This window comes from Octopus bimaculoides, chromosome 4 (genome assembly GCF_046866305.1).
Source record: "Octopus bimaculoides isolate indiv1 chromosome 4, ASM4686630v1, whole genome shotgun sequence".
NCBI lineage: Eukaryota > Metazoa > Mollusca > Cephalopoda > Octopoda > Octopodidae > Octopus > Octopus bimaculoides.
Genome location: NC_142931.1, coordinates 83,197,098 through 83,210,441, shown reverse-complemented (window position 1 = coordinate 83,210,441; position 13,344 = coordinate 83,197,098). Strand labels below are relative to the sequence as shown.

Here is a 13,344-nt window from a genome sequence, read left to right as displayed (position 1 = left end):
TTCCATGATCATTACACCAGGTTTAAATAATAAAATTTTTAAAATACATAACTTGTACCAATATATATTTCTTGTACTTACCCTTGTTTGGAATTGTTCCAGCAAAGTATATTGGTCAACAATGACCTTAAACCGATTTAAAAACCACCGATCAATTTTAGTCAGCTGGTAAAGTTTTTCAATGGAATAGCCCTTCTTAAGAGCTGAGGCAACGACAAAGATCCTTTTATCAGTTGGGTTCTGCAGCTCCTGGAAAATATATTGGAAAAGACAATTTAATTACTATTAACAAAATGCTGATAATAAAACATTACAACATAATCGGATCATTTCTATTTCAATTATACCCAAGTGATTTCACAATAATGAAAGAGGAGAGGCATTTAAATTGAGAGTTAATGTTACTTGGCATTATTTGGCTAAGAGACTTTTCTCTTTTGTTAAATGTTCATCAGCTTCTTTTGCTGTTCAGTTGGCTCTTTCACTTAACACGCACTATATATACATATATATATATATATATATATATAGCAGCAATTAGCTGAAACAGCTGAGCAAGAGGATCAAAATACATTACAGTATTAAGTTTTGTCTTTCTATACCAGAATTGAATCTGTCTTGGTAAACTTTAGACTAAGATTTGGGGGAGGGGAGAAATGACTTAATCACGAAAAGAAGGGCAACACAGTGACATTTTTTCGGGTCATCTGCGACTGCTTGGAAGTTAGCTTCACACTGAAGATAGGCTTGAATGTAATGGAGTAGACTTGGCTGAAATCATTTAGTGTTTAGACCAAACTCCTCGTACTATTCTAGCTGCCCAAAACAGTGGCTTTATAAAATAGATAACAAATTAAGTCTACAACTAAAAAATAGGATTGGTCTTCCTGCAGGCTTCACCCCAGCTTCCATTTACTATATTTCATTCACAGGGTTTTGGGCTACTCATGATAGCAGTAAGATTGAAATGAAAGCAAGGAGTTATACAAGCAGGTCTGCACTGATTTGTGCGGATTAAAACCACTAGAAATTTTTCTTTATGAATTTAGTTTGGTGCTTCTTAGTAATGAAACAAATTTTTATCACATTAAACATATTTTGACTTTATGTATTAATGTCTTTCAATGTCTTTTATAAGCATATGCTCTGCAATCATACATCAATCTTGCATTTGTCTAAGTTTAGAGAAATTTCTTCAGTCAAGTGATATAATTCAAAAAGTAAATCAAAATATATAAAAGTTACCTCTTCTGAGGGTTCTTTGTGATAAGGATCAAACCCATTCACTCCTTCATCAACCATCCTCAAAGCTTTCTGCAAAGCTTCTTCAAACTTTCTTCCAATGGCCATAGCTTCCCCAACACTCTTCATAGAGCTGCCAATCTGGAAACAATAAAAGCTATAATAATATCAAGTCTGGATACATTCTATGTGCATTCTCCACCTCTATCCTTTCCTTTATACAACTGAATCTCAACTGGGGTCCATATAAGATTCTGGTGAGTCCGAGCAAGCAAAATAGTAAACGGGGTATCTACAGCAGTATTTTTTTTGGAGGGGGGGGGGGGGGGGGGGTCTATAAAAAATTTTGCTTTCGATATATTTATTGCAAGAAACAACTAGGCTTCTTTCTCTCACATTTTACATAGTTCAACATGTTTTCAACCACTGAAAAATGTTCTCTCAGGAAGTTCTATAGAAGACCTACACATATGAATGGGTGAAAAACAAAATAAGAATGTTGAAAGAAGTATCTCTAAAACTAGTTTTTAATCATTGAATGTCTATGAGGGTCCACTAGAGTAAAATGGTAATCTAAGTGGACCATAGGCAAAAACAAATATCAGAGGGAGATTGCATTACTATGCAACTGCAGGAAACCTATTCCAATTACATTTTCTGTTTCCTGTGAGGCTCACCCAGTTTACATTCACATAACTTGTAAAAAAGAAATTCAAAATATGAAACTATTTTGCTTAGGAAGTACTGAAACTAGTAATGGTTTCTGTAGTTTTAAATCAATTACTGATTATAATACAGCAAGCACTTAAGGTATCAATAAAGGAAACTAGTTAAAATTCCGAAACATAATTCATTAATTAGAAACAATGACTTGTGATGTCTTGGGTTACTGAGTTAAAAGTTCTACTACAGCCACTATTTTATGTTATTAGAGAAAGGAACACAAACGTTTGCTGTCGGTCAATAGAAATATATGTAATAAGAAAGATATCAATAACATGTAAAAGCAAATATTAAAAAATATCAATCAAAGTTTGAAATTATATATCACCTTAAACTACATAATACACCAAGATTGCTTAACATAAAAAGTTCTCTTCTTACCTTTGTTGATACTCGTGAAAATTTACTAAGATCCCATCTGGGTATTTTCACCACACAGTAATCTAGACTGGGTTCAAAGCAAGCAGTTGTTGAGTTGGTGACTGAATTTCTTAATTCTGGAAGAGGTTTACCGAGGGCAAGTTTGGCTGCTACATAGGCCAGAGGATAGCCAGTAGCCTTGCTAGCAAGAGCTGAGCTCCGTGATAGACGGGCATTCACTTCTATGATGTAGAACTATGAAAATAATACAACAATAATAGTAATTTCATTATTAGTCAATAAAACAGTAACGATGCAAAACAAGCAAAGGTAAAAAAAAAAGAAAAAGAAATTAACTTCTGAGAACTGTATATTAATTGTTTTACCATCTCTGCTGAATAAAAAAAAAAAAATTATTTTTAACTAACAGAAAGTCTCTAATTTGAGGAAGTGCATAGTCAAATCATTCTCTGTACATGACTAGTATTTATTTTATCATTTTCTGAAATCACAAAATGCTGACACTTGCAGTATGTGAACTTAATAGGTGTCCAGTCATGCTCTCTCCTATCTGCTATACACCATACATCCTTGCACCACTTTCATCCCCCTTCTTTCCAAAAATCCCCAAACATATCTAACATGACAACCCAAGCCACTCCTATCTTCAGTTATTACAGCCACCTCTATCCCATCTAATCAATACCCGTTCCATTCTTATAAAATCTTCCCCTCTGTCCCCACACTCACTCCAATCCTTTGTATCTTCTCCTCCCTTTTTCTCCAGCTGGAATATCCTTGTAGTTCTTCTACAAGACACCTCTATCCATCTATTATTCTAACTTCTCAACTGGCACAAAGCCACCTCCCTCAATAGTACTCCCACTGTCGAGGAGACTTTATCTTGTCTTGCAAGTTACTTGGTGACCCTGCAGGTGCAACAAAAAAGCACCCAGTACACTCAGTAAAGTGGTTGGCATTAGGAAGGGCATCCAGCAATAGAAACCATGCCAAAACAAACAATAGAACTTGGAATAGCCCTCTGTCCCAAACTATCCAACCCATGCTAGTGTAGTGAGAGCTGTTTGTTTTGGTGGCTTTGTTTTAAACTAATTTAAAAGAAGTCCTCTGCTTGGGTTGAAAAGATTTCAGCCGAAATCATTCTAGACTTTAGCCAGAATTGTTCTAAAAAGTATTTCAGAATTCTTCTACAAACTTCCACAGGAAAGTTATAAAAGCCTGGATTTTTTCCCGATTTTATCTAGTGGGTAGTTTGACTTCTGGAAGACATGTCACTCATTCTCACATTTTGTTGTATTCAAACGTTCTTGCTATGTTGATACAAGACGTTTGCTTGAGCAAGATAAGAGATTCAATTCTTGTCATCTCTATATGACAGATCACTTTTAGATCAAAAAGAATTAGATTTGATTTCCGACTATGCTCATGTTTCTTTCGCATTTCTTTACTGACGAAGGGAGATTACTCTCAGTTGTTTATATGTAATGAATTTAGTAAAATAAACGAGAATCAAATGGAAATATTTTGGAATTGATGTTTTAAAATTTCTCCACAAATGTATTTTGACGACGCTTGACGTTTTACCAACAGCAAGTATGAAAGAATTTATTTTTGAAGGAAAGGCACATTCATGTCTCTCATAACACTTGAATATATTATCTCTGGGGGAATATATTATCACCCACAGAATAAGTTGAAGAAAACCAAATAGAAAACAGAACAGAATACAACAAAGCCAGCATGGAAAACAAATCTTAAATGATGATCTACTAACTAAACCATCTAATAGTTCAATAAATTATCTACAAAAAAAAAAAAAAAAAAAAGACAAGCACATTAAATCACTGAGCAATGAGAATATGGATCAGTGGCTAATATATGACCCCTTGCTTGGTGGGGCAAAAATTAAACAAAAATCTTAAAAACTAGAGAACATTCTGGACACATGCATAACACTTTTTCAAAATCAGGCCATCCACTTTATACACAAGGCACCATTCAACAACTGACAACTACTGGATCAATGTTGAGTGAGGTCTTCATATCTGACTACTTTCTATTACTAACTGCTGTAGTTTTGTGTCTATCAGTGTGTGTATGTGTTGTTTAAACCTCAGGTTAGCTATAATTGAATAAACTTTTGATCCAAAGCATTCTAGCCATGACCAACTTTTTTTTCTTTTTTTTTAAAGGAATATCTAGCTCTACATTATCCAGTGTATCCTTTTCTGCTTAAGAAACCAAAAATCAAATATATCCACTCAAAATTTCCCTTAACTGCAAAAGCAGTTTTATAAAGGAATGTTATGTTTGAAGCAATTTTTTTAAAGATATAAAGTTTAGTGAGGTAATGCGGTTTGCAAAAAATACCAATAACATTTGTAAGTAAATATTTACCATCACAGTTAAAGGGTGAACAGTGACACAATAGTTGTAATTTCTGGAGTGGTATCTTTCTTATCAAGTGGATCACTTTTCTTTTAAAATCTGGGTTAGTTGATATTCCCTGCCCTATCTCTCACCCACCCACCCACCCTCGGCCAACCATCGGGAATATAGGACAGATAGATTGATAAATCAATTAATAAAGCAGACCTACCTCATGAGATTCAGGATTCACAGCATACTGGATGTTACATTCTCCCACAATTCCAAGATGACGTACAACCTTGATAGCTGTTGTCCGAAGCATATTATATTCCTTGTTGGTCAATGTTTGACTTGGAGCTACCACTATTGATTCCCCTGTATGAATTCCAAGAGGATCAACATTTTCCATGTTGCAGACCTAGAAAGTATTTAAAAAAGGGCAAAAGAATGCAAATAATATCAGTAAAAAGAAATAGAATATAATAGTATCATTGTAGAGGTTACCTGTTTATAAACTCTTTGTTTATTAAACACTATCAACCATGGAAGAACCTTTATATAGTCAAATTACATTCCCAGGTGCAAGCACTCTAGTTGTTACTATCACAATGGGAAAAATAATGAACCAGTGATCAACCCTATTTTTTCTCAGTAGCTAGATATTTGTTGTTCTCAATGTGTTTAACGAGAGACACAGAGAGCGAGACTGATGCTGTTAATGATAACAGTTTAAAAAGCCATTTTCCAATGTTCAACTTTGCTGTGGGCCCAAATTTCAGCTACATAGAATCTGAAAATGTTAAATCCAGCTCCTTTTAAGTATTGTATATATTTCTAGTGGCATCAATAAAGAAATTACAAGTTGCATTGGTTATAGCCGATAGATTAAAAAAATTTTTTTTTTCTTTTTTTTTTTTTCAAGAAATGACAATATGGGTTTAGTATTAAAATAAACACATGATGATGAAGATTGTCTTGTTAAAGTATTTCTCTTTAAAACACTTATAGTCACAGAGGAGTCAATCATTGTACCTTCTACTGACTTTTCAATGTCAGTAACTTGGGCAGTAGATAATTTTGCCAAATGCATCGATTCCAGTAACCATGAGTGAAGAATAGTTGAACCTCTTCCTGTAACCAACCCATACTGTCGCCAGTTTTCTCTGCTTTTCTTTTTTTTTCTCCACTTCCAACAATTCAGCTCTATTAAAAGTTTTTGATGCATCTCTGTACTCCCTTCTTCCTTCAATTATCAGTTAATACTCTGGTCAGTTTAAGCTGGTGAACTGGCAGCATCTTTAGCACACCAGGCAAAATACTTAGCAGCACATGCATGCACAATCATCATCATCATCGTTTAACGTCCTCTTTCCATGCTAGCATGGGTTGGACGATTTGACTGAGGACTGGTGAACCAGATGGCTACACCAGGCTCCAATCTGATTTGGCAGAGTTTCTACAGCTGGATGCCCTTCCTAACGCCAACCACTCCGAGAGTGTAGCGAGTGCTTTTACGTGCCACCAACACAAAGGCCAGTCAGGCGGTACTGGCAACTGCCACGCTCAAAATGGTGTATTTTACGTGCCACCTGCACAGGAGCCAGTCCAGCGGCACTGGCAACGATCTCGCCCGAATGTCTTTACATGTGCCAGGAAGGCGACGCTGGGCACAGGTGCAGTATTCCTAAAAATGCTCGGATTTCTAATCCTTCATCCATGTATGTAGGAAACCTCAAACTCTTTTTCTTTTTGTCTTATATTCTGCATAACAGTTCATTACTGCAGCAAATACTTCAAAAGAAAAAAAGTAAAAAAATAATCTAATGGTCTTGTTTCCTTGAAAAGACTGTGGCTAGGTCTAATATCTTTCTAAAATGAACTAAGAAAAACAGTTTTTAAATTCTTACTAGATCCAGCTACAAAATTCTTTTTTTCATTATTGCTATCAAAACTGTTGTCAGAATTTCTTCACCTTTAGACAGAAATATTCAATTCATAACCATACACATGGCATAATTACCAAGTAAAGCAGTTGTTTAGAAATCATAGTAGCCAGGGTAAGAACAGGTAGAAAGAAGTTCAGAAGGTGGCACTTGTATTAGAACTGTGATGCTGCATGGTAGAGAGTCATTGGCCTTGAATACAGAAGTCTCATGAAGATTAGAAAGAAATGAAGTGAAGAGGCTATAGTGAATATGTAATGTTAGTGTACATGAATGCCATAGAACAAATGAGCTGAGAGAAAAAACTGGGTGTAATGGGAAATAAGTGTAGTGTAAAAAGGAATTTATGCTGGTATGAGCATGTTATGTATATGGTCACTGACTGTGGCATAAAGAAGCGCTGAGTGCACGGAAGAGGGAAACCAAGGAAGACTTGAAACAAAATGAAGACTGGTCTGAAGATGCTGCATCCCAAGGATAAATGATAAAGGAATGGATAGTTTGGCCAATATGCTGTGTTGCAAAAGACTACTCATGTCATAACACATTGAAATGAGGGTAGTGTTTAGAGGCTGAGATATTTTGTAAACTGCCAAACCTATATTTGCTGCGTCTTCCACTTTGGCATTCTTGACACTTCATTCACATCTCACTAAGATCTTAACCTCTCTAATGCTAGTGCCACAAAAGAAGCACCCAGTACACACTGTAAAGTGATTGGCATTATGAAGGGTATCCTGCCATAGAAACCAAGCTAAATGATGAAAGACCACCAGTCTATAAGAATAAGATCCCCAAATGAGAAATTACTTGGACCATGACGACCAGTCTAATCCATCCTAGCATGGAAAGTGAATGTTAAATGTGTGTGTTTGTGCAAGCACAAATATGCGTGTGTGTAAGTACATGTGGATAAGAAGTTCACTTTGCAACCACATGGTTCCAGGTTCAGTTCCACTACCAGGCTCTTTGGGGATCTTCTACTGTAATCCTGGGCTGATCAGAATCTTATGAGTGGATTTTGTAGCTGGAAATCATATGACAGCTTGCTATATATGTGTGTGAGTGTGTTTGCCTTGATATCACATGCTGATTGTAAACAAACATGACCATACAAGTGGTGTTACTTGCATTGCAATCTCCCATGAAAATACATCCAACCATTGCACTATTCCTGTTTAAAGGACCACTAGGACAGTGGTTCTAAACTTCTTTTTTTTTTTGGTAGCACCTCTTTTTAAGTAGCCATTATGCCTAGCCCCCACCTAAGTGGCAAGTATCATGGCTAAACAAACTTAACATGGATGGTAATTTAGTGGAATAATAAAAAATTAATAAAGACAAAAGTTGTAAATTTGTTTTATACATTGCAAGTTAATCATTTCTCTGTGCATGATGAGATCATTTTATTTTAATAATCATAACTAGTTTTCTCGTGCATAACATTACTACTATAATAGGTAAAAATTGAATAAGTTAATTTTATTACTTCACTGTCTCCTAAAGCCTAATGCCCTCCTGGGGGAGATACTGACCACATTGAGGACCTTTGGACCAGGGGAAAGACTATCTTGCTTAGAAGTGGTGACAAGAAGGGAATTTGGCCATAGAAAATGTGTGTCAGTAGAATCAAGGAACAAGGTTTGGGTGTGTGCACACACACACATACATACATTCACAGGCATACATTGGATGGGGGCTTCAAAATAGCATTTTATGGCTGAATGCTCTTCCTGTCACAAACTCTTAGCTATTTTTCATGTAAGTAATTTTTTTCATCCTACTTGTCCTTGAAAGTGTAGAGCAGTAAATATGGAATGTGAACATCACCTCAACTTTTTGCTCAGGCAGTGACTGGTGAAACTAATGAATGCTAACATCCTCTCACATAATAGGTTTCTGTACAGTTTTCAGCTACCAATTCTGCTCACAAGCTATTGGTTCACCTGGGATTATAACAGATGACACTTGCCCTATGTCACACAGTGGGATTGAACCTCAAACTACAAAACTGTGAAGCAAGCCTGTTACCACAAATACACACACAGAGAGAGAGAGAGAGAGAGAGTAGAGATGAAGAGGAAGTGCAAGCTAGTGATAGACTTGCGAAAAGGTGATTTTTTTAAGAAATCAATAGAGCCACTGGATTTAATATTTAAGAACGTTATTACTCATTATTGAGTGAAATTGTTGAATTTCAACCTAAGTAGTTTTGAAACAGATCCCAGCTAATGCCAAGGTGGATGTTATCTAAGAAAAGAAAAAAATTTCAGTTAAAGTCTTTTGGGAGTTGATGAAAAACTTAGCAACAATGTAGTCTGCTGTTAATTCAGTGAACACATGATATCCCTTATATAAACTGCCTAGTCATAAGATATTGGTAGTAATGGTGCTGAAATGGTTAGGAAAAAAAATTTGTTTTTAGTTATACTCAGCCTATAAAAAATATTACAAAAAAACTGGGGTTTTTTTTTTTTTTTAGTTGTACTCTGACAAGTATAATATATATATATATATATATATATATATATATATATATATATATATAAGAAAGCAAGAAAACTCAGATCCAGTTTCTAAAATTAGCTACCATTTCCTGCCACTCCCACTCCACACGCTATTTGCTTAACTTAAGCTACAATTCATAAACTGGCAAGATGCCCATGTTGGTTAATTACATGTTATATCCATCAGTCCAGCACTTTTAAATAATTTTAAGTTACCAACTACAGCATCATTCAACCTCCCACTTACAGCTCTCAGTAATCAAATTTAATACAGACTTCATGACTCAGATGGCACAAAACTGCCAATACCAGCCACACATTACTCAATTTGCCATTCAATACCATACATTATGTGAACTATCCCAACCTACTCTTCAAATGAATAATTGAATGAATAAGAACAGGAAGGTTGCATAAGTTAACAAACAGGATAAGGTACAAGTGAATTGAGAAAATAAGTAACAATGTTGTGAGTTGCGTGATGCTTGAGTGTGTGTGTAGGATGAAGTATATTTCAATCAGATATTATAATAAGATATGTTTGGTGACACTGATACAGGCATGTTTGGCAGTATCTATTACATTTGGTAATAATTACATATTTGGTTACACCAATTATACACATTTCTTTTACTTGTTTCAGTCATTTGATTGTGGCCATGCTGGGGTACAACCTTGAAGGGTTTTAATTGAACACACCAACTCCAGGACTTTTTTTAAAGCCTAGTGCTTATTCTATTGGTCTCCTTTGCTGAACCACTAAGTTATGGGAACGTAAACACACCAACACTGGTTGTCAAGTGGTGGTGATACACATACAACAGGCTTCTGTCAGTTTCCATCAACTAAATTGACTCACAAGTCTCTGGCTGGCCCTAGGCCATAGTAGAAGACACTTGCCCAAGGTGCCATGCAGTGAACCATGTTGTTGGGAAGCAAACTACTTATCACACAGCCACATCTGCATAATGTCTATATGTCTAATGATACTTTATGTTGAGTTTTAGTGATGTGTTACAAAGAGGTTCAACAATTGTATGTAAAACAGGTAGTGAAGACTAAATGTATACACATTAAAATGGACATGAGTGTCTGATGTACAAGTAGGTATGGATTAAACAGATTTGTATAATAATCAGTTCAACATTTTCTTAGAGCATTAGCTTTATCAGTTAGCAACTTGTACCAAATATATTGGTTTATGTTTTTAATTTGATACTTCATTGGTATGAACTTAAAATCCTACTAAGTGTTTTGCCATCAACCCCTTGGCAAGTAACACATTAGATTTACTGCAATCAAAGACCTTGGTATGCACAGTCCTGTTGCCATAAAATTGTATTTCATATTACATGCAATATTTAACAATACTTGACATACATATTATTGCTTATCATGCACAAATTAAAAACAATTTCTATAAAATAATAGCTAATATAAATGTTGGTCGGTTATTTCTCCAGTTATGCCTTACAATGTACAGAGAGTAGGTGCAGAATATCTTATGGCTTTCTGAAAAACACATTTTAAGCACCCAGAAATTTGTTAAATTGTAATTACTATATGTATGCCCTATTTCCTGATATTACCCTAGTAGCAAAAGTATACTTCTAAAGTTGTTAGTCACATGACAAGTAACACTAATATCAAATACTTGGTTTGAAATGCAACAAAATTCTGCTGAGAATTAGAAAAATATAAATACAGAGCAACATAATAATAACCTTAACCAAAACCAAATTAGGACATTTAAACTTGAATTAAAGCAAAATACTTAAAAAAGGGTAAAGAATAAATCAACTTACTGTAATGCAGTTGTTGTAGGCATCACGTACAACTTCATATTCCACTTCCTTCCAACCTTTCAATGATTTATCAATGAGGACTTGACTGGTGTGTTTAAAAGCAGTGTTAGCCAATGCTTGTAACTCATCTCCATTAGTAGCAAAACCTGAACACAAGCCACCCAATGCATAGGCAGCACGTAACATTACAGGGTAGCCAATTCGATCAGCAGCTTCAATAGCCTGAAACAGATTCAGATGACAAATAAAATCAAATACAAAAACAATATCTAATACACAAAATCTAGGTACTGGACTACATGATTCTAAATTCAATTCTTGCTTCAATGAAGCTTTTGAGTTTTATCACTGCATAAAATATCCAATTTCTTGTATCAACTTGCCAAACTGACAACAGGTCCACCTCACATTTTATAGGTGAGTGGCTGGATAGTGTTAGACAAGCTGTGAAAGTGGTTGCTTACCAAAAGATGGCTGTAAACTCCCTCTTGCGGCCAAGTAACTTGGCCATCCTCTTCCAGCTTAAGAAAAATGCACTGCAATGTACTTTAGAACTGACTCATCAATCACAAAGATCATACCGTGTATTTCTTGCAAGATCATGGATCCATACCACCAAGGAACAAGCCTCAGTAAGGGTTTTATAGAAAACTAGTAGCTACCCATGCATGCAAGTTCCCTATTTCCACACCACCAATTTTGTTCAAACGAAAAGCAGTGGCCAACTGCTTGTCACCTTTCTAGACTCTTTAACAAGTCCATCAATCTACCTACTATAGACTGGTACTTATTTACTGACCTCCAAAAGGATGAAAGACAAGCTTGACCTCAATATGATTTGAGAATAGAGTGCAGAGAACTGAATCAACATATCACAGGGAATCCTATCTGAAGTGCATATAAACATAACAAATACAGTTTATTTCACATTTATTTGTTAATCAATATCAAAATTATTTGATGATGACCCAGGATTTCATATTAAAGAGACTGGTATATTAATAGATTAATAGAGAAAAACAGCTATCATGAAATAGTACTCAAATACAGCTTTAAGTTGTGAATTGACTGTTTCTTAATAACTTCCTGGTTTCATTGATAAACCAGTTGACAGTTTTAAGATTGTAGCTCTGTTAATGCTCCCATACTTTTTCAGATATACATAGAAAAAAAACCTGCTTCACTTTTCAGCTGGCTTTCAAACAGCAAAATAGCTGAATCTTTACAACAGATTCATATATCCATGTGTACACACACACACACACACACACGCACAAGTATGTGTGTATCTGTATGTAAGCCGGTTTAAAATTAAAGTGAAAGTAAGTTGTGTTATAAGTATTTCATTTGGCTACTATGTCACAATATATATTGTTTGACACCATGCTATTTGGACATTAGCATGAAAGTGAACATACACAAACTAATTATTACATTCTGAGATTTTATACACACACATTTATACATATATATATGGTGCTCCAACATGACTGTAGCCGCTTAGTTGAAACATATGAAAGAAAAAAATATGTATACACACACACACATTCACATCTATAACTGTATGTACATACATATGTACTTTGTTTTAGCCTTGTGCCAGCTATAGATTGTATAACAAACATAAAAACACTGATTTCACCAAACACCTATTAATTATTCATGAACATTTAACTGGTCACATAACTTACGTAATGAAAACTAACATCTAATACAGAATAGGATTTAAATTTTTTATCTGTGTATCTACAAAATCTTCAACTCGGTTTGATTACAGTCAATACTCATGGTAAGTAGAAAATATTTTCACATTTTGCCTCTTCTATAGAATAAACACATTTCATTTAGTCTGCATTATTTCTAACTAGAACTGGCTTAGAAACAACTTGCTTTTGAGTTACTTATTCACTAATATTTTCCTGCCAATATTTGCAAATGTAATTTAATACTAGTTGTAATCTTATGTCTCACAGAGCACATGTTGGCTTTGAAAATTTAGAGCTAATATGGACTGGACATTGATAAGAGAGTAAATTTATTTATTCTGAAAGCCAGTTTTTATTGCACCATGTGGTTTTAACAGAGATGTCTTTGTTGTAAGTAGTCAGCCCAGGTCCTGAAGTAACACTGAAGTTGTAGTTTCTCCCTCTCATTCCAAAACCAGTCTTATATGAGCAGTACCCTTCATCCTGTAATGAAGCCATAAAGACCTCAAAATATATCTTTAACTCTTCTATTATTCTATATACATCTAAAGAAGAAATTTCAACTTGGAAATTAGGAGGATGAGGAAAAATTTTAATGTATAAGGAATCTCCAAACAGATAAGGAATTGACAAGATTTTAATCTTTGAAAATTAACTTCATTCAATG

General features: G+C 34.9%; 1 protein-coding gene across 4 annotated transcripts in view; it reads right to left on the bottom strand.

Annotated features, from left to right (window-relative positions):
• The window catches only part of LOC106882594 (multifunctional protein CAD), a 98,756-nt gene that overhangs the window by 47,654 nt on the left and 37,758 nt on the right, over positions 1-13,344 (bottom strand). For all 4 annotated transcript variants that reach the window (XM_014933327.3, XM_014933329.3, XM_014933328.3 and 1 more), the window contains exons 12-16: positions 10,972-11,193; positions 4,946-5,134; positions 2,347-2,580; positions 1,246-1,383; positions 82-249 (exon numbers count right to left, since the gene is read on the bottom strand). In XM_014933327.3, the coding sequence (XP_014788813.1) occupies positions 82-249; positions 1,246-1,383; positions 2,347-2,580; positions 4,946-5,134; positions 10,972-11,193 (951 nt within the window). The remainder of the gene's footprint in view (positions 1-81; positions 250-1,245; positions 1,384-2,346; positions 2,581-4,945; positions 5,135-10,971; positions 11,194-13,344) is intronic.